General features: G+C 45.2%; 1 protein-coding gene across 1 annotated transcript in view; it reads right to left on the bottom strand.

Annotated features, from left to right (window-relative positions):
- Positions 1 to 8252: 8252 nt before the first annotated feature.
- The window catches only part of C1QL4 (complement C1q like 4), a 34691-nt gene continuing 17139 nt past the window's right edge, over positions 8253 to 25804 (bottom strand). The window contains 1 exon segment of the mRNA XM_081849973.1: positions 8253 to 10136. Within this exon segment, the coding sequence (XP_081706099.1) occupies positions 9957 to 10136 (180 nt within the window). The 3' untranslated portion in view covers positions 8253 to 9956.

Here is a 25804-nt window from a genome sequence, read left to right as displayed (position 1 = left end):
CACTTCCTTCTGTCCTTTTATGGAACACAAAGAGATATATATTGTTACATCTATAAATGACAAATAAGTAGTAATATATCTTACATATGTCTCAACAAGGAATCTTAATTACCAGCTCACCTCTTGCCCTCCTTGCCCTATTGCCTTCTAAAACAGATGGTTAATCTTAAATTTTTATCTTCAACAGATGTCAAGGATCTTGAGTTCACATCAACATTGAAAGATCTCCTTCATTTGATGGTTTCTAAACAAAAAGGCCTGACAACTATATATCAGGAGTGCTCGATGGCGTCTCCTGTCTGGCAGGAGGCTGGGCTCATTTGCCCCTCTGGTCTCCTATTGCAATATGACTCTATGAAATAAGAATCTAGCATTTCTTAAATCCTTTGCATAATTACATTTAAGCCAATATATTTAAGCTAATATATTTCATACATTATCATAGGTAGCCTTTTAAAAGGAATAAGGCCTTTGTAAAGTAAAAAAGGAACTCAGTAAAAAACAGCTTTAAAAGAAGCCTCTTCAGTTTACACCCCTCCTTTCACAGCCAGCTAGATGCTTCTCCATTGCTCTTGGCCTTTCAACCTTAGGAAGAAGATATGGCTCATTTTACTGGGAGGCAAATGGTGTTATTTTACTATTTATCCACCCTTAATTTAGTACTTTGCAATATGCAAGGTCAGTGTCTGTAACTCCCTTTTTTTACGACTTTGAGAATTGTTTTCTGCTATAAATCAGGGGGCCCCTTGTTCAGGAGGAAAACATTGCCAAGGTTCTTTCTAAGCAGCTGGTCTTCTGCCTGGCATGAAACATTTGAAAATCTTTAAGCTTATTTTAAAATGCAAGCCCTGATTAAACATATAGAAGCTTTGATAAAAATGCAGGCTTATGATTAGATGCCTCAACTGGTTTTTACTTTTTGAAAAATGGAACATCCGTCTGACAACATCTGGTGGCACCCTAGCTTCCGCATCCTTGGCATATGAAAATTTATAGCTATAGCTTATGCATGTTTCCCCCCCCCCCCCAACGCCTGAAACAAACAGAGTTCGTTGGGACTTATTCCCAGGTAAAGCCTTAAAATACCACCGAGTTGCTTCATGGCCTGTTCTAAACTTTTATTCAGAATTGAAGTGGATTTTGTATGTGTCTCCCTCTAAGGTGTCCATTTAATAGTCTCCTTTTTGTGGGCGCAGGAAGATTAACTTGGGAAAGAGAGTCAGCGAGAGTGCTGTATTCTATCCTTTTATTGCTAATGTACTCCTCAGACCAGACATGTTGGAGTTAAGGCATCTTATCCCGTTACGGCTGTATATTCCTTGACCTTGGCAACTGCCATTAAAAAGGGGGGGGGGACACCCCATTTTTATGAGACTGGTCTGTGGTAAGCATGCATGGTGTACAGCGCTTGTTAATATGTTGTAAAACCCCTACAAGCTATTATCTGTAGGTTATTAGGCTGAAGACAGGCGATTGGAAGGGCATCAGCGATGAACCTGAGACCTTCTGAATTTCCAGTAAAACAAAACTCAGAAAGGCCCAGAAAACCGTTTGCTATGGAAGGACGGATGGTCTGATAGCATATATAGCAGTTTCATATGATCGATATTTCCACCCCCAGATAGCTGAAAGTGGTATGAATTAGATATTGCTGCTCGTGGCATAAATGTGTGTATTTATGTGTCCACTCTTGTCACTGCTTGTAAACTCATGTCACTGCCAGTGTTATAAGAAAAAAACAACAAACTTGCTCCTTTTCCCTTATGGGGTATCCAAGAGCCTGTATAGAGTCCTTAAGTAGGTTCCCTAACAGTAGGAGAAAATAACAGAGGCCAGCCAGAGTATATTGAGAAGCAGAGTGGCTAGTAAGCCTGATCTTTATTAAAGTGTTGCAACAGGGTCCCCACTCACCACACACAGGAGGGAGGATGAACCCACAACAATGGTGTGCAAGCACTTATATAGACTTCTGAAATTGCCCACCCTGTAGCCCAAGACCACCCCCATGAAACATCATACATACATCACAGAAGGAGGCGGTCTATAGCAGAAATCCTGCCTGCCAGGATACCTGATAATGGTCACTGATTGCATTAGCTGGGCAGCCTGGCCATTCTTTTGTGATGGTTAATACTTTCGTTCCTGAATCCAGGTCACAGGCCCACCCCATTCATACACAAATATGCCCTAAAGACAGGATTTGTAAGCAAAAGACAATGGGGAGGCTTTCCCATTTTCTTCCTCCTTGCAGAGAACTATGTGAGGTCAATTTGGGAGAGTCAAAATGGCTTCAGGGTTGCTCTCCTGTACTATCAGGCTTACTAGCTGCTTTGCTTCTCAATATACTCTGGTTGGCCTCTGTTATTTTCTCCTACCATTAGGGAACCCACTTAAGGACTCTATAAGGGAAAAGGAGGAGCCCCCCCCCCACTTACAACACCTTTTTCGGTCCTCCATATGACCTGTCCATATAACTTGGACTGCATGCCCAAATGCTCCTGAAAGTCCATTTTTCACTTCTGCAGCCTCTTGTCATTGCAGCTCCCTCTTTCCTCGGTGGGTGGTTTGCCTATTGCAAATTCTGGCCATGAGATGAGAATCAGCTAGTGGGGGGGGGGCGGAGGCAAGATGATGTGATGAGTGGGGAGGGGGGGGTATAGATCAGGACTGGAGGGAATTCTCTCTCCTACTCTTCCCCCCCCTTTCCCCTGTATTGATGAGTTCTGCTGAATTATTCGTCCCAGAAGGCACCACATGATTCCCTGGCCCTTGGCTCCTTCTCATCGCTGCCGTTTCACCAATCTGATCCGTCAGGAAGTTTTAAATCCCCAGCTTCCCACCTCAGCAGGGCTGGGGAGCTCATTACTGCAAAAGCGCCTCTCATCAGCTGTCAGCGTGGTGACAGGGGCCAGTGTGGAGCAGCGCCAAAGAGCCATTGGTTGCAACAGATATGGAGCATGGGGGGTGGGTGGGATGCGGGGAGGGGGAGAACAGACTTCACACAGATGGGTCCAGGGAAGAGCCACATCCGCTGGGCGCAGATGCCTTTCCGCACATGGCAGCAGTGAGAGCGGAAGGCGTCTCAGCACCGTCGCTGCAACATGCGTGCACAAGTGCCGGTATGCCACACACAACTGCGGGCGCAAAAAAAAAGAAGTTCCATCACCAGGTGTGCGAATAACGCCATGTGCATTTGCAGTGCTCTGATGCCAGAAATGTGGGAGCAGATGTTGCCTGGAGCATGCACCTTGACGTGTTGAGATATGCATGGTCCAGCGCATGCGATCCATGCAGAATAATAATAATATTATAATAATTTATTATTTATACGCCGCCCTTCTGGCTGAGTTTCCCCAGCCACTCTGGGCGGCTCCCATTCAAGTGTTACAACAATACAACATTAAATATTAAAAACTTCCCTAAACAGGGTTGCCTTCAGATGTCTTTTAAAGATAGGATAGCTGCTTATTTCCTTCACATCTGAAGGGAGGGCGTTCCACAGGGCGGGCGCCACTACCGAGAAGGCCCTCTGCCTGGTTCCCTGTAACCTCGCTTCTTGCAATGAGGGAGCCGCCAGAAGGCCCTCAGCGCTGGATCTCAGTGTCTGGGCTGAATGATGGGGGTGGAGACGCTCCTTCAGGAATCAAATGTGTGAGCTCCAACCCCACCCGGGGCAGGTCTTGTGCGTTGTATGTTCAGTTGTCCCGTCGCCTCGGGCGATGGGTGGGAAGACATGCACATTTGTATTGGCCCTCTGCCCAAAGTCACTCACATGAATTCCATTTAGCAATATTGATAGCTCTTAGGCGAGGTGAATGGAGGGTTTTTTTTGGGGGGGGGGAAGTGAAGGGAGAGAGGAGAGCAACTGTGGATGAAATTCAGGGGAAAGCTCAGGGGATGCAATCTCTGTCATGAGAAGATGTCAGCTGGATGCTAAGCATTCCCAGGGGCATTTGTTAATATAGGGTAGGGTGATGTAATGATATGAGCCAAGAAGGAACTGAGAGAAAACCGGGGGGGGGGGGGGGTGTGCTGTTCCAGGGATCGACTGCAACCTACATGCTTTATGCCATTGATTCATACCTTCTCAATGACCACATGCACCTCCGTGCATAGGGGACCACTTTATGCATCTGACAAAATGGGCACTGGCCCATTCAAATCCAGGCCACAATATGTTTTCCTTAAGTCCGGGGTTGCCATATTTCAAAAAGCAACAACCAAAAGTGCTTGAGCTTTATGAAGACAAACCCCAGAGTTGCTGAGCATTTTTTTCTTTTCTTTTTTACAAAAATACCAAAGAACCGTGATTATTGGTTCACTTGCCTAAGATACAGGACAATGCAGTGCCTTTTAGAAATTCCCTCAGACGTCAATTCCGTCTTTGAAATCCCAGTAGCATCCAGGAAAATCCGGACTTTTGGCAGCCCTATCAGACTACAACTCCCATCATTGCTCACCATGCTGCCTAGGGCTGATGGAAGTTGGAGTCCAGCAACATCTAGAGAGTACCAGATTTCCCCATAAGCGCCATATGCTTAGGGAGAAAACAGAATTTCCAATTTCACCTTTGAAATCCTGGACATATGGTAGTGACCAAAATGTTCTCCTACAGATTTTGCTGAACTACAGCTTCCATCAGCCCCAGCCGGCATGGTCAATGGTCAGGGATGATGGAAGTTGTAGTTCAGTAACATTTGGAAGGCCATAGGTTAGCCACCCCTGCTTCAACACAGCTGCCCTGCTGGAATCTGAGACTGAATTTTGTCTTTCCCTTCTTCGTGGTACCCCAAACACTTGAGGCCCCATGTAAAAAGGTAAAGGTAAACCCTGGATGGTTAAGTCCAGTCAAAGGCGACTATGGGGTTGCGATGCTCATCTCACTTTCAGGAGCCGGCGTTTGTCCACAGACAGCTTTCTGGGTCATGTGGCCAGCATGACTTAACCACTTCTGGCGCAAAGGGACACCAGAGCTCACGGAAACGCCATTTACCTTCCCGCCACAGCGGTACCTATTTATCTACTTGCACTGGTGTGCTTTCAAACTGCTAAGTTGGCAGGAATTGGGACAGAGCAACAGGAGCTCACTCCGTCACGGGGATTCGAACCGCCGACCTTCCGATCTGCAAGCCCAAGAGGCTCAATGGTTTAGACCACAGTGCCACCGGCGTCCCTAGGCCTCATGTATCTGGAATAACAAGCAGAAGGAAACAAGAGTGGAGGTGGGAGAAAGCAGTTTTAAGTGGACCTCTCCATCACACACAAACACAAACCTCTCGGTGGAGAGGGGTGGGGTAGATCACGTCTCCCTGCTGTGTGGGTCCCTCTCCCTGACCCAGGTTTTGTTTAAACATGAGGGAGCATTAAAATCCCTCATTCCCCCACCGCCAGCTACAGTTTGAAGTGGTACAGTCCCCTTCGCCACTTCGTTCTGCTTCTTTAGATCATACGTGAGAGAGGAAGTCCCGGTGAGTGTGGATTGTTGAGGCAGGTAATAAGAAATATGTGTACTTGCACACATCCGCTTTGAAGGGGGAAGAGACTCAAAGGCATTTATTTTATGTTGATATCACTCTTTAAATGCATAGCAGCAAACTTGCATGTGTGGTTTTTGTGTGTGAAAGATATCAAGGAACTGAATTCCAAACCCAGTAATAAAATCCTGTATTTGAGAGTTCTGTGGTGGTGTAAATAGGCTGAAGAAAGAGGTTTGTTAAAAAAGGAGCATTCTGTAGCCTGGAGGGGAAAAAAACACAAGTGTGTGCAGATGTGTGTGTGTGTTCTACATAGGGTTTTGCTCATGTAGTTGTACATCTGTATGCATGCAAATGTTTCTGGGACTGTGTATGTGCATGTAAATGAACGCTTTGGTACTTGGTAAACGTAAATATTTGCATGCAGCTAATGCAATTGTTCCCTGAACGGACACCAGCAAAGGCAAGATGTGCGTCAAAAACCAGAGTATCTTTATTAACAGATAAAACACAGATTCTGATCATTTAAAGACACAGAGTTGAGTGGTCCCAGAGGCATTCACGTTCCTGGCAGCAAAACCATCCCGATTGCTGAGTTCACAGCCATGCCCTGGGGCCTCTCTGGCAGGTTTCTGTCTATAGTATGTAAGAGGCACTGTCCAGATCCCTCCACGGATTTGAAAAATTGCTAATGAAAGGGCACACATGCAGTGGGGGGACTGTGCAAAATAGCAAGGCTGCAGACCAGGGGTCCGGCCTACAGCCACCAGCAACAGAAGCCGAGGATTTCTTTTTCTGTCCCTGGAAGGACGAGGAATGAAAGAGGCAGGGGAGAGAGAGAGACAGAAGCAGGATGGGGTTTAATAGCTGAGGAGGGGGAGATGAATTTTGGTAATATAAATGTACAGATAAATCATGCACGGCATGTTTGCGCATTAATACATGCGCAGTCACATGTTTGTGTGTGTGTATATATATATATTTGTAAGTTATAATTTTATATACATTTTAGGTGCTATAAATAATAATGTACACAGTTGCGCACAAGTAAATTTGCGCACATGGTTGTTGCTTTCTTTTGCCACATGTATGTTTTGTTGTGCAATTTGTGGAGGTTCACATACTGTCTCGGTTTCACAGATTCTCCTCTGTTTCACTCCATGCTTTCAACCGAGAGCTGTGCACCCTCAAATTCAAATGTGCACACACACACAAATGCGGACAATGGCATGCAGAGATGGCAGGCATTTGTGAGCACCAAACATGCAGGCACACCTCTGCGTATTTAATAGGGCTGGAAAAATATCAGAGAAGCCACTGGTTATTTATTTCAGGAATACGAAATTTGAATGATAAATACAAGATTCTGGCCTGACCTGACGTAGGCTCTGAGAATTCTTCTCTCTTTCTGTCTCCTGGCTCCAAACCTTACACATGTAAACTTACATCCATTCTGGCATTCGCATGGATGTTAATGGTAGGGCTGGGGATGCCAGACACCAGAGCTTAATTTGGCAATCCTAATAGATGTACAGGCCAGCAAACGCATGTACACATAAGAGGTGAAAAGGCATTGGTGCACCTCTCAACGCCCGAGCACAATTACATGTGCAAATGTTCACATACATGGAAAAGAAGTTTGCAGAGCTACATAAGGTGGGCAGAATGAAAAGGTCCTTCTTTTGTCTTTAGGAGATGGGACCTGTTGCTAAGCAAACCTACAGAGGGAGCTCGTGTCCTCTGTCTGCCTGTCTTCCTTCCTCATCTGAACCTGGACGCATGAGAAAGGCAAGACCTTTAAGTCTGATTTGGATGCATATATTTTAATGCAGTGATTTTTGTTTTAATTTTCTATCTCCTTTTGTTATATATATATATAGTGTGTGTGTTTTGAAATGTTATTTTATGGTTGATTTGAATTGCCACCCTGAGTGATGTGTAGGCACCAGAAGTCCAGGAAGTAAATTTATATTTAAAACAAATATTTAAAAGTGTGTGTGCAAGTTGAGGGATTAGGCATGCACAAGTGGGCATGTGTTGGAGAAAAGATGTGGGGTGTGTGTGTGTGTTTTAAACGTTATTTTATGGTTGATTTGAATTGCCACTCTGAGTGGTGTGTAGGCACCAGAAGGGCAGGAAGTAAATTTATACAGTGGTACCTCTGTTTTCGAGCATCTCGGAAGTCGAGCGTTTCGGCTTTTGAATGCCGAAAACCTGGAAGTAAATGCTTCCATTTTCAAATGCTTTTTGGAAGCTGAACATTCCATGCGGCTTCTGTATTGAGTTTTCCGGACATAATTGCTTCCAGAAACGTTCTGGAAGTCGAACAGTCTTCCAGAACAGAGTACATTCGTAAACCGAGGTTCCACTGTATTAATTTTTTTTATTTAAAATAATGTGTGCAAGATGAGGGATTAGGCATGCACAAGTGGGCATGTTTTGGAGAAAAGATGTGGTTGTATTCTTTTTGGGTTGGTGGCGATGTTTATTCTTTAATAGATTAAGCTCTGCGGAAGTTAGGTTGCAGAGCTCTCTGAAGGAGAGTCAAAACAGCGGTGTTCTCCCACAAACAATTTGGACGCCCGTTCTTGCATCCACCTCCCTGAACCCCTGACCTTCATGGTGCCAAATGAATCAGGTCACTTCACTCTGCTTATGTGTGGCGGAGCTGGCCCTGTCAGGTCGTATGGCTGTTTGATACGGTATCTGTTGTGTTCACACTGATGCACTTCCAGAGAGTTTTGAAAGTAGGGCGAACTATTGGGCGCGTGGGTGAATTTTGTGGGTGAATAGCACACACTCAAAATCTGATTATGACAATGCATGTTTTAGCGGTGTACAATCTTGCGGGGAGGCGTGGTTTTACGTGGCAGGTATTGCAACAGCAGGTCATGAATGGGAAAATGCAATATATTCTGGTCACCTATCTTGCAGTGGTTTATGCATCTGGGGGTGTCTGCGGTGGTCTTTTGGCACACAACACACCCTGCCACCCATCAAACCCCTTAATAGCCTCTGGTAGCAATGTTGAGCCAGGAACTGTCTCTGGGACATGCTCCCAGTCATTTCAGCATGTCCCCGCACTGTTGCGGTGTGCATGTGGGAATCATCATTTGCAGCACAAAGTTTTATGATGACCCAGACTGTCGCAGTCGCCGTCGTCCCCAGTTCAGGGTGGCTGCGGTGAGATATTTACACACAAAGGTGCAGAGACCCCCATTTGTCCCAGCTTGAGGTCTGAAACATGGATAATATCTATATATCTTCATGCAGGTCAACACAAGATCGCCCTATTGGCAGCTGCCCAGACAGACCTGTGGGTTAATGTACAAAGGTAGGAGGAATTGGGGCTCGACCCCCTTCCCCATTCGTACAAGAGTCTTCAGGGCACCTGTTTGATATAGAAGGGGACTGGAGATTTTATTTGGATGGTTTTGTCTCCCATTTCTTAAACGGAGCAGGCTTAAAACAGTGAACCTTGCACAACACACGCTTTTAAGAAAAGCCTAACCCTTTCTTGCTACTGGCATGCAACGTCACCAGAGCAAAAGATGTATCCCCCTCTGTATATGTTCATGGTCTTGCTGGCATGTTGGCAGAACACTGCTATGGAGAACGGGGAAATTAAATTCAACTGTACTGCCCCCTGTTCCTGCAGAAGACCTCCCCATTCTCTCCCCCCCTTCCCGTTGGATACATTATGATTTATACAGATAATGAATCCCACCTCCATAATTGACCAATTAATATATATATATATGAGGCATCTTGAGTCAGCAGCGGGTGTAACAGAGTGTTTGGACCAAGATAGGAGAAACCCAAGTTCAAATTCCCACTTGACCACGAAGCTCGCTGGGTGGACTGTGGGATGGTCTCTGGGCCTAGCCCCTCGCAAGGTTGTTGTGAGGGCAAAATGAGGGAAGGGAGAATCATATAAGCCTGTCCTGAGCTCATTGGAAGAAGGGCGAGATATAAATGCAATCAATAAAACATTTCCTGTGAAAAGTTGATGAAGGGACCGGACTGCACTAATGAAACCACCCCTCTTCGAATATTTGTACCTTCCATCTAAAGGGATGCTAAGGAAATGGACTTACAGAGCCAATATGCAGCAAGTCTGGGCCTTGTTCCCCATCTGTCGCCCTTCCCGTCATCCTCCGATCCTGGACATGGCCTTGCTTCCACTGACCAGGGCCCACCCACCATGACATTATGTTCCCCTGTATCCACCCCCTCCCGGATTTCCCCATGCACCAAAAATCCCTTAATCCTCCCACCCCTTTTCACAGTCGTATGAACCCAAGGGGGAGGACCTCCTCCCCCAAAGTTTCCGTTTCAGTCCTTATTGGCCGGACCTTGCTGGAAGGACCTTCTGGGTCCAGGGAGTTGGTAAAGCCAAGGGGGAATAAAAGCTGACCCAGAGCAGGGAAAGGGTTTGGGTAGGCAAAAAAAAGGAGGAGGGGAAACAGGAGCCGGCGGGGCTCAGTCTGGGTAGATGATGAAGCCAGAGAAGGTGCTGTACTTGTTGGTGTTGCCCCCATGAACCTTCCCTCCGTCCAGCTTGATGAAAACTTCGTCGCCCACGTCCAGGTGTAGAATCACGCTGTTGCTGGCGTAATCATAGTTCTGGTCAGCATCCTGAGCTATGGCACTGGCCCGGACCTGGGGAGAGAAGAGAGAGGTTAGCAAGGGGCTGGCAGTGTTATGGCACTCTGCCACGAAGGTTCATCACGCAGCCAAAACCAAATTACCAGGCCATGGGTAGCAAAGTGTTATGTACTGAGTTGAATAGGATCCAAAATGCAGCAGTCTGATTGGTCCTAGAACAATAGGATCCAAAATGCAGCAGTCTGATTGGTCCTAGAACAATAGGATTCAGAATGCAGCAGTCTGATTGGTCCTAGAACAATGCAGCAGTATGATTGGTCCACAGAAGCCACCCAATCCAGCTCCAGGTGGAAGTGAATCCACAACCTGATTGGCCAACAGGAGAATCCCGGAATTAGCCAATCACGTACAGCCCATTGTGTAAATAATGTATATAAAGCAGATATTTTGGGGGAACTTTCATTCTACCTCACCACTATGAGCTGAATAAAGAGCATGAAATCCACTCTCGACTCTGAGTATATTTCACAAAGGAAAACAGAATTTATTCATGCACAAGAATGGTGCATCATCCACCTCATGGTGTGGTCAAGAGACCCCAATTACAGGTTACACATATGCTTTCACAAACCCTAGGGACGCGGGTGGCACTGTGGTCTAAACCACTGAGCCTCTTGGGCTTGCCATTCAGAAGGTTGGTAACTTGAACCGCGACAGGGTCAGCTCCTGTTGCTCTGTCCCAGCTCTTGCCAACCTAGCAGTTCAAAAAAGTAGATAAATAGGTACCGCTGTGGTGGCAAGGTAAATGGTGTTTCGGTGCGCTCTGGTTTCCGTCGTGGTGTACCATTGCACCAGAAGCGATTTAGTCATGCTGGCCACATGACGTGGAAAGCTGTCTGTGGGCAAACGCTGGCGCCCTCGGCCTGAAAGCAAGATGAGCGCCTCAACCCCATAGTCGCCTTTGACTGGACTTAGCCATCCAGGGGTCCTTGTCCTTTACCTTTTTACCTTCACAAACCCTCCAAGTGTCTCTATTTTCCAGGGACAGTCCCAGATTTACAGAAGCATTCTTGGTTTCTGATTTGATCCCAAAATGTCCCTCTCTTCTTGGGACACCCCTATTTTCATTGGAGAAATGTAGGATGGGGTGTCTCTATTTTCACTGGAGAAATGTTGGAGGGTATGCTTTTATAGTTTCCCATAAGCAGCTTGATAACTCATTCCTTCCTTGCTTGTCCCACCGTTATGAAATAGCTATAACCCAACCATAACCTTTGATGAGCAACCTTAAACTATGCATTTGGGGGAGAATTTCCACTACATCTCTCTGTCTCTGCTAAGCCCTTTGGACTTCCTTGCTCTATTTGTAGTCTGGATGGTCCTTTGTTTCTTCTGTGGATATACTTCCCTTACAAGCTTCAACTTTTGACATCTGGCTTAACCACAACTTTTTCTGCTACTTTGCCTCTGGTCTGGAGGCTAGGTGTTCAGAGATGCAGCTATTAGCAGCTTAGCAGTTATTGCTGCCTTAGCTCGTTTCTCTTGACCAGAGTGCCTCTATTTTCCAATACAATGGGGAGTTGGGAGTTAGGAGCAGCCTTTCTGGTCCTATGGGTGCTGCTGAGACTCCAGCTCCCATCAGCACCAGCCAGTGTGGCAAATTGTTAAGGAGGATGGGAGTTGTAGTCTAGATACATCTGGAGCGCCACATGGAACACAGGAAACTGCCTTATAGCAAGTCAGAGCACTGGTCCATCAAGCTCAATATTGTCTACATCTGAGGTGGAGAACCTTTTTGGCCCAGCCGGCCAGATCCTTATCACAATCCATATAACGGCTAAGGCACTACAGTGATACCTCGGGTTACAGACACTTCAGGTTCTGTTTTTTCAGGTTGCGGACCGCCGAAACCTGGAAGTACTGGAATGAGTTACTTCCGGGTTTTGGCGGTCATGCATGCGTAGAAGCACCACTGTGGGTTGCGGACAGTGTGGGTTGTGAACATGCATCCCACACAGATCGCGTTCGCAACTCGAGTGTCCACTGTAGTTACCGTATTTTTCGCTCCATAAGACGCACCAGACCATAAGACGCACCTAGTTTTTGGAGGAGGAAAACAAGAAAAAAAATATTCTGAATCCCAGAAGCCAGAACAGCAAGAGGGATCGCTGCGCAGTGAAAGCAGCGATCCCTCTTGCTGTTCTGGCTTCTGGGATAGCTGCGCAGCCTGCATTAGCTCCATAAGACGCACACACATTTCCCCTTACTTTTTAGGAGGGAAAAAGTGAGTCTTATAGAGCAAAAAATACGGTAAAATCAGGGATTTCCCCCCCAGTCAGAACTCATCGGAACTCAGTTCCGGCACCTCTCAGGAGGGCGCCATTGCCATTATAAGAGAACAAGGGAGGCTTTCATGGTGAGTTCCAAGCATCTCTTTTTCTAGAAGAATAGCACTGGTTAAAATTATTCCTAAAAACAGAAAAACTTCTTTAAAACACCTACTGAAACAGCTGGCTACATGAGCAGTGCAGAGCGATATGGTGCTGAGCAGGGCAACCTGTACTCAAATGTTCTTTCTTCTTTTGAAGCTTATCTCCTCATCCATACAGGCTCTTAAAAAACAACAACACACACACAACCCAAACATTAAGACAGACACGTTTGAGATGCTGGATTCGGTTCCAGGTGCAAAAAATCCTGTACTTGTGTGGTGCGATCACAGACGCATGTAACAAACGCAGCTCTGAGCATACCAAACAGCTATTAAACAAGGAGAAGCAGCGAATAATTGTAGGCTTTTGATGGGTAGCAGCAATTCACCGATACGAGCTGGGGCTAGTTCAGGCATCTGCCTGTACATCCTAAACGGCCATTATTTCAAAGCCCTATCCCAGGTACGCAAAAGGCATCCGAGAAATATGGCCCTGAGATCTTTCACCTAATGTCCTTTTGCTTCAGTAACCTGCAAATCCAAGGAAGCTTTTTTTGTTGTGCATCTTCACATCAGTGGAATATGACTGCAGGGGGCCAGATTAACTATTAATTCTGGCCAATGCATGTTCCAATTGGTTTAAGCAAAAACCGCCCAACCGCCTTGCTTCAACGCATGCAAACACCCTGTGCATCTAGAAGCCTATTCACCCGAATGGGACTTGCTTCTGAGTTAAGCATCCCCACGGTCAAGCTATTTGTGTATCTGTTAAGGCATCTGCTTCAGAGCTGCTTGTTTTACTATTTTATTTTCTTACATTTATACCCTCTGCTCCTTCTGTTATGGAACCCAGGAACAGCATCCATTCATTTTACAGGCAGTCACCCCTCCAAGCACAGATCAGAGCCAGACCTGCTTAGTTTGAGCAAGGTGATGACCTCATCTACCTTCAAACCATGTCCTGGGGAAGACAGAGGAGGCAAGCTTTAAACTGCTGCCTCAAAGAATATTGTTTTGGGATCCGTTTTGGGAAGGCATATTTGGCCAAAGCACATCTGGCCAACAGCATGAGGGGCCCGAGGGTTGTTAACTTTCTAACCCCTTCCCGAATCCTCTTTCTGTGCTACCTTAATGTTTAAAGTGATGCACTGCCGATTTGCAGATTTCTTCGCACACACAAAGCCTTCATTCAGCAACTAGCAGTTGTGAGCAGTTGTCCCCCTGGCTCATGTGAGCTGGCCCGCCGGATTCCGAGAATCAATCTGACTTATAAATAAAGCATGAAGAAAGATTAAAATGACCAGGACTGTTTACTTAAGTGAAAAGGCAATTAAGAGGAGACTTGTTCAAAGTCCATAAAATTTTGCGCCAGGAAGAAAACGTTGCTTTGAGGCTCCTTATATTCCACAAAAACAGACAAGAAGGAAAAAACCTGGTGAGGTTTTAACCCTATCCTTTCCGGGCATTGGTTCTTTTACCCCTGAATTCCAGGAAAATTCAGTTGTCTTGTGTTTTTCAGACATGGATGTTATTCTTGTCACTGTTGAGTGAATGATGTATGAACAATAGCCTTTGTATTATGGCTAGGTAGTCATCTCAGTGATAGACCAAACTTACTGTATGCTTGTGAAACATGGACCACTTATAAACACCATCTCCAGCTCCTCAAAGGATTCCTTCAATGGTGTCTCCAAAAGATTTCACACATCACTTGAGAAGACAGGCGAACTAATGCCAGTGTACTGGAAGAAGCAAAGTTCACCAGTGTCAAAACAACAATTCTTCAACATCAACTTTGTTAAGCTGGTTGTGTTGTGCGGATGCCTGATTATCGTCTTCCAAAGCAACTACTCTATTCCAAACTTAAAAATGGAAAGCGTAATGCTGCTGGTCAACAAAAGAGGTTCAAAGACTCTCTCAAGGCAAATCTTAAAAAATGTAGTATCAACACTGACAAACTGGGAAACACTGGCCTGCGAGCGCTCCAGTTGGAGAACAGCCTTGACCGAAGGTATCATGGGCTTTGAAGACGCTCAAACTCAGGATGAAAGGGAGAAATGCGCTAAGAGGAGGGCACGCTTGGCAAACCCTCACCATGATCAACTCCCCTCCCCACCCAAACCTATGTCCCCACTGTGGAAGGATGTGTTAATCCAGAATTGGCCTCCACAGTCACTTACGGACTCATTGTTAAAACCGTGTTTATGGAAGACAATCTTACTCAGCTACGAGTGATCACAGAAGAAGAAGAAGAAGAAGAAGAAGAAGAAGAAGAAGAAGAAGAAGAAGAAGAAGAGATTGCATGCAAAAGATCCCAGGTTCAATTTCTGACAAGTAGCTCTGGGAGGTAGCACTGGGAGACCCCAGTTCTGGAGAACTGGTGTCAATCCTTATTGACCAGGGGTGGGGAACCTTCAGCCCATGGGCCAATCTTGGCCTTCCAGTGGGTTCTAGTTGGCCTGCGAGGCCACTTCCCTCAAACTGTACCCACAGTGATATCCATTTATGGACAGTGCAATGGGGTTCAGTTCTGCATTGGCCGCACAGGTCCCCTGCATTAGTTGGCATGGGCAGCCAATACAACAGGATCTAACCCCCACTTAAGAGCTGAGGAGCGTGGGGTTAAATCCTCCTGCGTTTGGCAGGGTTCATTGCAAATCTCTTCCTGAAACAGGAAGGGGGCTGCATTGAAACACCTACTCCAGCAAAGGGGGGAAAATACCTTCATCTTAAAGGTAAAGGGACCCCTGACCATTAGGTCCAGTTGTGACTGACTGTGGGGTTGTGGCGCTCATCTCACTTTATTGGCCGAGGGAGCCGGCGTACAGCTTCCGGGTCATGTGGCCAGCATGATTAAGCTGCTTCCGGTGAACCAGAGCAGTGCACCGAAATGCTGTTTACCTTCCCGCTGGAGTGGTACCTATTTATCTACTTGCACTTTGAGGTGCTTTCAAACTACTAGGTTGGCAGGAGCAGGGACCGAGCAACGGGAGCTCACCCTGTCGTGGGGATTCGAATAGCCAACCTTCCGATCAGCAAGCCCTAGGCTCAGTGGTTTAGAGCACAGCACCACCTGCGTCCCAGTTAAAGTGGTAGCTCAGGTTAAGAACGGTTTCAGGTTAAGAACAGACCTCCAGAATGCATTAAGTTCATAACCAGAGGTACCACTGTATGTGCAGAAGGGCTGTGAGGGTGAGGCAAGGACATAGCAATACAAGAGTCACATGGGAAGAAGGACAAAAGTATAAGGTATAGCCATAGAACTGTAGAGTTGAAAAGGACCATGAGGATCATCTAGCCCAACCCCTGCAATGCTGGACTCTTCATGCCCCACGTGAAGCTCGAACCCACAACCCTGAGATTATCCATGAGGGTGGATGGGAGGATGAATGACCCAAATTCTTTACTGTATAGTTAAATCATGTTGGTTGTACGCAACGTTACGGGCCTGATTCTCTTGACTGCATGCCCTCCACTGTGACACACCTAACAGTGTCTCAAAAGTAGTTTAATTCAGACGACCAAACAACCCAAGTTCACAACAATCTGAAGAATGTGTCCCCCCCCTCCCGAAAAAGGTCAAGAAGATAAACTTGAAGAAATCTGATAGGTCTGGGTGGGAAATACAGAGCAGGCAGCATCAGCAATTTTTCTTTGTTGAAATGTAATTAACACATGTTGTATTAATTCTGCTTAATTAAATTTGCATTATTAATCAATTTGGTAACAGAGCATATGCTGCTTAACCATTCTCCCCCCCCCCCCATACAACGCAGCTGAATTCTGCTTTGCCAACCAGCTACACACAGTGCCGGATTTAAGTATAAGCTAAACAAGCTATAGCTTAGGGCCCCACTCTCTTGGGGCCCCCCAAAAATTTAAAGGCTAAAAAACCCCTGGATGTACATTTCCAAAATATAAGATAAAAAACAAATAAAATAAAACCTACATACAGCAACAGTGTTTTGTGTTGTGTAGGCTCCTATGATGTAAGTAATGGGCCCCGCCTGCTAGCCTGCTCCCTAAAATATCACTGGTTTGCTCATTTCTATATATAAGGTGCCTACATTTTGCATGGACTGGTTGCATGGCAACATGTGTAAATGGCTTTAGATGCCTATTAGGTCCATAAATTACCATATAGCTTATATTCAACACAAAAAAACAGTGACAATTTGTTGTTGACAAAGGACAGCTGGACATATAAAAAGGTAAAGGGACCCCTGACCATTAGGTCCAGTCGTGACCGACTCTGGGGTTGCTGCGCTCATCTCGCTTTATTGGCCGAGGGAGCCGGCGTACAGCTTCCGGGTCATGTGGCCAGCATGACTAAGCCACTTCTGGCAAACCAGAGCAGCGGACGGAAATGCCGTTTACCTTCCCGCTGGAGCGGTACCTATTTATCTACTTGCACGTTGAGGTGCTTTCAAACTACTAGGTTGGCAGGAGCAGGGACCGAGCAACGGGAGCTCACCCCGTCATGGGGATTCGAATTGCCAACCTTCCGATCAGCAAGCCCTAGGCTCAGTGGTTTAGAGCACAGCACCACCTGCGTCCCAGTTAAAGTGGTACCTCAGGTTAAGAATGGTTTCAGGTTAAGAACAGACCTTCAGAATGAATTAAGTTCATAACCAGAGGTACCACTGTATGTGCACTGTATGAGCAACGGGAGCTCACCCCGTCGCGGGGATTTGAACCGCCGACCTGATCGGCAATTCCTAGGCTCTGTGGTTTAACCCACAGCGCCACCCGCATCCCAGCAGGACACATAAAGGGCCCCATTACCTTCAGTAGCTTAGGGCCTCATCAAACCTAAATCCAGCCCTACACATCTGCATTCAAACACAAACCGGGACATGCTTGGACCTTGAATGCCCACCCAACTTCTCAGCCTCCTGAGCATATGTGTACATGTGCAGATACATGCCCCACATTCCCATCCAGAACAGTCATCCCCATAAGCCAGCAACAGAATTTCTTATTCACCTGGATATCTCCCTCTTGCTTCCAGCTGATCACCACCGGCCTCTTGTCCCGAACCCATCTGCGTACAAACCTTGCTAGTGCAAATTTGTGAAAGGTCAAACCCATGTTTTTGCTCTGGGGGAAATGATAATACAAGCGAATGGAGGAAGCCAAAATCACCCTGGAGCCCTGGGTGCCTGAGCACCCACGAAATTCCCCATGAAGGGACCGGGCGCCCACAAATTTTGGTGCCAGGGCTTTGCACACTGCATGGCACCCACAGCTCCTGGTATTCACAGTTGCAGGGCCAAGCAGGCACCCCTGACTCTGTAGCAGCTTTTATACTTTGTGTTATAAGTTTGCAATGATGTATAAAAGTCGTAACGCTGGCCTCAACCTACATCTGATAGCATTTTTTAAAAAAATAAAATCCAAGGTGGAGGCTTTTGTGGTAGTTTTTAACTTTTCTTTGGGTTTATCCTCATCCAAAAATACAACAACCTTGGGCTGGAGTTCGTTGAAAAATGAAATGGAATAGACAGACACGGAAACGGATTAGTCACCTGTGAAGGGCAGAAAGTGGAATCCAGAGGGGATATGAATTGCTACATTAAATAAAAGAACGAACGCGTCGCTCCATGTGCACCACTGCTAGAATTCTGTTGATCTCCTACTGCATGCCGACATTCACATCTGTGATCAAGGGCATGTTGGATTGATTTAAATCGAGGTGATTTTAAATCACAATGAAATGAATTTCCCCCGTTGCGTGATCCATGTGTTTCCTGAATGTGGAGGTGGATGCATTGGTGCTGTGTAACAACCAAAGCATAACTGGTTTGCAGTAGAGCCTTTATGGAAACTAGGAGCGTAATCCAAAACCTTTGGGCAGTAATCATGCATCTTTTTTTTGCACTACAAAGTAGACAGGTGTGAAGGTAAGGAATTTCTTTTTGGTTTTCTGTGTGCTTATGCAAAGGCACTTAAACAAGACCATTTACTAAATTCCCAGTACCATCCAGAATAAAGAATATTGGGTTAGAATAGTGTTTCTTCAGGAGATGGGAGAGTAAAACATCAGCCTAATACTTCAACATTGAAGTCAATAGAACATAACATTGCTTAATCCAATTTTATGCTGGTTTATTCAGAAGTAAGTTCTCTTGATTTCAATAGGAGTCACATCCTACTGCATTTAGGACGGCAGTTGATTATTCCCTAAACGTCCCTGCTGCTCAGGTGAGTCATAAATATCCATAATTTGCCAAAACGGCCTATTGTGTGTCTAATTTTTATAATGTTTCACCTCAAAAGTCACACTCCCCCCCCCCTTTTTACATAGAAAAGTATGATTCATTAAATCAGTGTTTTCTAGAGGATTATAAATGCAGGTTGGGGTTGTTGTTTTTCAAGTTGCATATAGACTGAAACATGCTGGTTTATGTTTTAAGTCAGATTTCATATTAAACCATTTTTTAAGGGCACTTAACATAACTTCAACAAGAAACACTTCAGACTTAAATTATATTTTAAAACACAATTTTAAAAACTGTGTTATTTCTGAAATCATTGATTCCTGCCCCCCCATCCACTCCAGCAAAAGAAAAGCAGTGGCTTTGGTTCCAGCATGGCCATGCTACTTTAAATCACCCCCCCTTCTCCTCCGGCCCCTAACCCCTCAAAGCCCCTGTGTCTGATCCCTACTGTTTCCGCTGGAAATGGGGTCATGGTTATTAGAAAACAAAGAAGGTTCTTTTTGTTCGAGGGAGCCACTGAAGTGAAGAAGATGCAAATTGCTTGTGTCTGGAGTTAGCAAGGGCTAATCAGCAGTTTTCATCTTTCCGTCCAGCCCAAGGGACAATTAGACTGGGCAGAGACAACGTAGTCTGGTAGTCTGTGTTGACCACCAGATGTAGCATAATATAATTTGGCAACCGGATTATAATATAACATAATATAATTTGCAGAAGCCCTACATGCCTGGTTAAACTAGCCACCTCTTTTTAGTGCAAGATAATTTCCTCAACACCAGACAAGCTGCACAATCTGTGTCCCAGTCATTTTAGTTATATATACCACATAGATAATTGTGCTCAAAGTGATTTTCATCACGCAAATGGACATTGTGGGGAAGTTCTTGCAGTGCGAAAAAGTTCCAGATTATTTGAGCAAGTGAATCAAGCTTGGCAGGGAAGGAGAAGGTAAATATTGTCCAATCAAGATGCCACTTTTCATTTCCCAAAATGCATTGGCCCCGTACAAAGTTGGGGCGCTTTTCAGAGTACCTTTCACACATAATGATTCAGGGTGCTGATCCCACGAGCGGATAGGTGCTAGGTCTGCATAAACTTGTCAGTTCAGTACAGGAGGCGCTGACCATCTCAAAGCAGCGGTACTTCTCTGAGGTCATTCCTACTGTTTCCGGAACCTGTGTATGTTTGTTTATTTTTAGTTTAATTTATTCATTTAATTTGTATACTGACCTTCACGCAAAGATCACAGGGCGGTTCGCAACATAAAAATGCAAAATAAGGACACACTGTAAAAACAAGAATAAACCAGTACCTCCCACAAACACAAAAGGACATAGATTGTTAATCAGCCAAAGCCAAAGGTCTGGTTAAAGGGAAACAATTTCTCCTGATGCCTAAAGATATGCAAGGAAGGTACCAGGCGAGCCTCCCTGGGGAGAGCATACCACAAACAGGGAGCCACCACAGAAAAAAACCATTCTCATGTTGCCAGCCTTGAGACCTCTCATGAAGAAGGGCCTCAGATGATGACTACAGGGTCGGGGTCAGTTCATATGGGGAGAGGTGGTCCTTTAACACATTGCAGTCGTGAGCCATTTAAGGCTTTATAAGACCAGCACTTTGAATTGTGCCTGGAAAGTACGGTAATTGGCAACCAGCGCAGTGGACCAGGATCGGTGTGATATGCTCAATCCACCTTGCCCTGGCTGCCAAATTCTGCACCTGGCTGCCAAATTCTGCACCAGCTGAAGTTTCCGAACCATCTTCAGAGGCAGCCCTACTTATAACGCATTGCAGTAATCTAGGCTTGCCATATTTCAAAAAGTGAAAATCTGGACACAGAAGTTGTTGAGCTGCCATACTTCCGGATTTCCCCAGACATTTCAGCGATTTCCACCCAGACGCTGCTTACGAGGGCTGAATACCGGCTATGTCTGGGAAATTCCAGACATACTCTAAGTACAGTGGTACCTCGGGTTAAGTACTTAATTCATTCCGGAGGTCCGTTCTTAACCTGAAACTGCTCTTAACCTGAAGCACCACTTTAGCTAATGAGGCCTCCCGCTGCCGCTGTGCCGCCGAAGCACGATTTCTGTTCTCATCCTGAAGCAAAGTTCTTAACCCGAGGTAATATATCTGGGCTAGCGGAGTCTGTAACCTGAAGCGTATGTAACCTGAAGCGTATGTAACCTGAAGTGTATGTAACCCAAGGTGGTACTGTAATCTAACCTAGAGGTTGTCGGAGCATAGACAACAGACGTTAGGCCATCCCTGTCCAGATATGGGCATAGCTGGGCCACCAGCCAAAGCTGATGGAAGGCGCACCCCTCAGGTCACCTGAGCCTCAAGCGACATAAAAGGACCCAGAAAAAACCCCAGGTTACGTACTCCAGGTTATGCAATCAAGAGCAGGCAATCTTCTGTCCATCTGGTTTAGGGGACCAACAACTCCTGTCACCAGCCTGACTCATCTCTGACTTGACTTCCTTCCTCCGACTTGCCTGTTTCAGCTTCTGCCTCTGATTCTGACTTCTCTCTGCCACCAACTCTCCCAGCTCACTAAGACCTGTTCCCTCTTCCCAATTTTCTCCCTCTGACCACTCATAGCCATCCCACCACCACTGCCCGTTCTCTGAGTCTTCTTCCCTTGGTGCTTCCTCAGATCGTTCCTCCCACCATTCTTCTGCATCCTTCTTTTTCTGTGCCGATCACTCGTAGCCAAGTAAGATTGTCTTCCATGAACACAGTCTTAACAGTGAGTCCATAAGTGACTGTGGAGGCCACTTCTGGATCCACACATTCTTCCACAGTGGGGACATAGGTTTCTAGGCAGGAGTTGATCACGGCGAGGGTTTGCCAAGCGTGCCTTCCTCTTAGTGTGTTTCTCCATTTTGTCCTGAGTTCAAGCATCTTCAAAGCCCATGACTCCTTTGGTAAAGGCTGTCCTCCAATTGGAGCGTTCGCAGGCCAGTGTTTCCCAGTTTGTCATTTTTTTAGATTTGCCTTGAGAGAGTCTTTAAACCTCTTTTGTTGACCACCAGCATTACACTTACCATTTTAAAGTTCGGAATAGAGTAGTTGCATTGGAAGATGATAATCCGGCATCCGCACAACATGACCAGTCCAACAAAGCTGATGTTGAAGAATTGTTGCTTCGACACTGGTGATCTTTGCTTCTTCCAGTACACTAGCATTAGTTTGCCTGTCTTCCCAAGTGATGTGTGAAATACTTTGGAGAAACCGTTGATGGAATCTTTTGAGGAGTTGGAGATGGTGTTTATAAGTGGTCCATGTTTCACAAGCATACAGTAAGGTTGGTAGTACAATCAGTCCATGACAGGCAAGTCCTTTAATCCTTCAGTGCTACAGTTTTCAGGGAGAGGCCTGTGTTGTGCACCTCGCCTCATGGCGTGTTTGTTTGCTTGTGTGTGTGACAATGTGAGGAATTCACAGGCTACAGGGACAGGGCCCAGGTAATAAATTCCTTAGATAGACAGATCAAAAGAGGCCAGCATCAGGCCTCTCTAAACAAATCTCTGACAATAGAGTGAGATCTTACATGGATCAAGCTGTCACCAGGGGAGATGAAATACTGCCCGTATCGCCAAAGAGAGGGATAAACCTGTCATGTGGGGCTTATGCTGGGGCCATAAACATAGGGCAGCCGCCATTGGGCAAGGGACAGGATTTAATGGGGAATCTGCTGTGTCCTGAGGTTGCTGGTTCAAATTCTGCTTGGGGAATTTGCTCTCTGTTCTGTAGTCTTTACGAAATTGACTAAAAATCCCCAACAACCCTCCAAGGGTAAATCTCTTGTTTATTTTTCTTGATGTTTAAGTGTGTTTAAGACCACAATATAAAAAGCACCGACACTTTTCTTCCCAGCACTAGGAGAGAAATGGCTCCTTCAACCCTCCAGATTAAAAACCAGTGGAGATTATCTTCTTCTTCTTCTTCTTCTTCTTCTTCTTCTTCTTCTTCTTCTTCTTCTTCTTCTTCTTCTTCTTCTTCTTCTTCCTCCTCCTCCTCCTCCTCCTCCTCCTCTATGATTTGGGATATGGGAGTGGGTGGGTGGTGGTCTAAACCTTTTAACACACAGCTGGGGTATAATTATGTACACAAATCAGTGAGTTTGAGCGATGCAACTTGTTTCTTGCCGTTCAAACCTAGGCATGTTAGTTGGATTAATGGAGTTCACACACCAAGTTGCACGGCTGTCTCACAAACTCAGTCCAGCACAATAGACAGAGACTCTCACAGCAAAGCAATACATCCACTCTTACAACGGGCAAAAAAACCTCATGGAATAACCTAGATATGCAGGGGGGGGGACTGCATGTATTTCGCTGCACGAGAGATTTGGGCAAGCTAGTGACACAAACCATAAATACTCTAGGTACTGTGTGTAATTGAAATATGTTCTTGCCTTGTTTGCCCCATCTCCATATCTCTTCCCCTTCTCTGCTGTCTCCCTCAAGTCCCTTTTTAGATTGCAGGCCACTTGGGGCAGAGACCTGTCACCCTCATTCCCTTTCTACAGCACTCTGAATGCAGATGGTGCCATATAAATAAATTAATTAATCATAATAAATACAGAGCTGCCGTAAGTCTGTACATTCCCTAAGAACTGCAACACTACAATGCACACTGTTCCATAACATGGAGACAAAGGATGCTGTAACAAAGGCATTCTCCGTATCACAAGACACACGCCAGGCAGTGTCGAAATGCCATTCAGCTTCTCTGTCTCCCAGTGAGAGGGAATTCCAAAAGAAACTTGAATAAATTAATGCATGGAGTGATTGTGTTAATTATACAGCCAATGGGGAAATGGAATGAATAGGCATGTGGGGACGGTGGAATGGATATTTATGGTCTTCCTGGAATAAGACTTGCATCTTTAGTTGTGCACAAGCTGGTTCCCTTCTTTCTAGAATTTTATTTTCCTCTTAGGAAGTGTGCTTGGATGCTTCCACGTGAAGCTTTGTTGTGGAATCATAAATTTCATCAAAATCTCCGCCCATGTTTTGTTTAATCCGTACAGTATTTCCTTTTACCGTGGAAAAACTGGTAAGTAAACATAACCCTGTTATACATCCACAGTCACAGCTGGTGTGGGAAGCTTGTTAGCTCAGTTAGGGGTGTGGAGGGTTTGTCAGTGTTGTGGCAATAGGGTTGCCATCTTTCAAAAAGTAAAAACCAGAAGCTTTCTTTATACAAACCCCAAAGTTGCTGAGCTTTTCAGAAATCCCCCCCGGACATCAATATTCCACCTTTGAAATCCCAGTAATGTCCAGGGAAATCTGGACGTATGGCAGCCGTAATTTGTTTATCCTGAATCTTCTACTTTTGGGCTTCATTGAATGAAGGAGAGAGAGAGACAGAGACAGAGGAGGAAGAGAAGAAGAGTTCTCTCAATCGCCTTCCTCTACACCGTGCATAAATTTATACAATTCTGTCATGTCCTCCCTTCATTCAGCTCTTAAACTAGGGGAAGAGCCAAACCATACATTTAAAGTGCATTCAATGCCCATTTGAAACACATGAGTAACCTTAACAAATCACAGTGCCCAGAATTATTTGAAGGAAGTCATGGCAGGCCTAAGTGGTGATGTTTTGGTGGGTAGCCCCTAACACTATATTCCCCACTTCAGTTTGCTCCTCACTCAATCACAATCTAGCCTTTTTGTTTCTGGTGGCCCAAAATATCAGAACATGCCCATTTCCACCAATTGCCACATGCTGAAAGCACATTGCAATTTCAGCAACTTAACCATATTTACTCAAAGCCAATGCTCACCTTTTTGGGCCAAATTATGTTGCGAAATTGAAGGTGCGTACAGTGGTACCTCTGGTTACAAACTTAATTCGTTCCGGAGGTCCGTTCTTAACCTGAAACTGTTCTTAACCTGAGGTACCATTTTCGCTAATGGGGCCTCCCACTGCCACCACACGATTTCTGTTCTCATCCTGAGGTAAAGTTCTTAACACGAGGTACTACTTCCGGGTTAGCGGAGTCTGCAACCCGAAGTGTTTGTAACCCGAGGTACCACTGTATTAGATTCGATGGCACATTTACATCCGCCAGCAGATACTTTTTCGAGTTTTAAGGTTCTGAAAACTGAGGTGGCGCATTAGATTCAATGACGCATTACACTCGAGTAAATATGGTAGTTTGGAAGAGCAATTGTCTCAACATATGTGGGGATGACCTTGGAGCCTATAATCGCAGTACAGCGGTACCTCAGGTTAAGTACTTAATTTGTTCCAGAGGTCCTTTCTTAATCTGAAACTGTTCTTAACCTGAAGCATCACTTTAGCTAATGGGGCCTCCTGCTGCCGCCGTGCCGCCAGAGTACGATTTTTGTTCTTATCCTGAAGCAAAGTTCTTAACCTGAGGTACTATTTCTGAGTTAGTGGAATCTGTAACCTGAAACGTATGTAACCTGAAGCATATGTAACCCGAGGTACCACTGTACATACATTAGGGCTTTTTTTTTTTTTTAATCAGGAAGCCTTGCACGATGCCTTTTAATTAAGATTTCAGTTTAGCTAAATATCAGTCTGGCATATCTTTGCATTATTAATTTTTGAAGAATGGTAATTGATAGCCACACAACCCCCCCCCCCCAAAAAGCACAAGCCTCAGCTGAAGAAGTGTGAATGCACACGAAAGCTTATACCAAGAACAAACTTAGTTGGTCTCTAAGGCGCTACTGGACAATTTTTTTAATTTTTTTATATATTTTGACTGTGTCAGACCAACACGGCTACCTACCTGATTGATTGATTGATTGTGAGATTGCAGAAATGGATAAAAGCCCCCCCATCCAAACAATATCATCAGGGTTTCAGAATTATTATTTTTTATTTTTATCTACGATACTGTCTTATGTATTTTATAGTACAGTACATTGATTATTGTTTTCATTTTATGGCTTCATTTTATGGTTACTATCTTGTTAGACAGTAACATTCATGTTAAATTGCTGTTTTAGGTGTTGTTTTTAAAGGTCTGGAACGGATTAATCCATTTTGCATTACTTTCTATGAGAGAGACCACCTCGGTTTCG

The sequence above is a fragment of the Podarcis erhardii genome, assembly GCF_964252035.2.
Source record: "Podarcis erhardii genome assembly, chromosome: 2".
Taxonomy (NCBI): Eukaryota; Metazoa; Chordata; class Lepidosauria; order Squamata; family Lacertidae; genus Podarcis; species Podarcis erhardii.
Note: the sequence above shows the minus strand (reverse complement) of the source record. Positions and strands in the feature narration are given on the sequence as shown.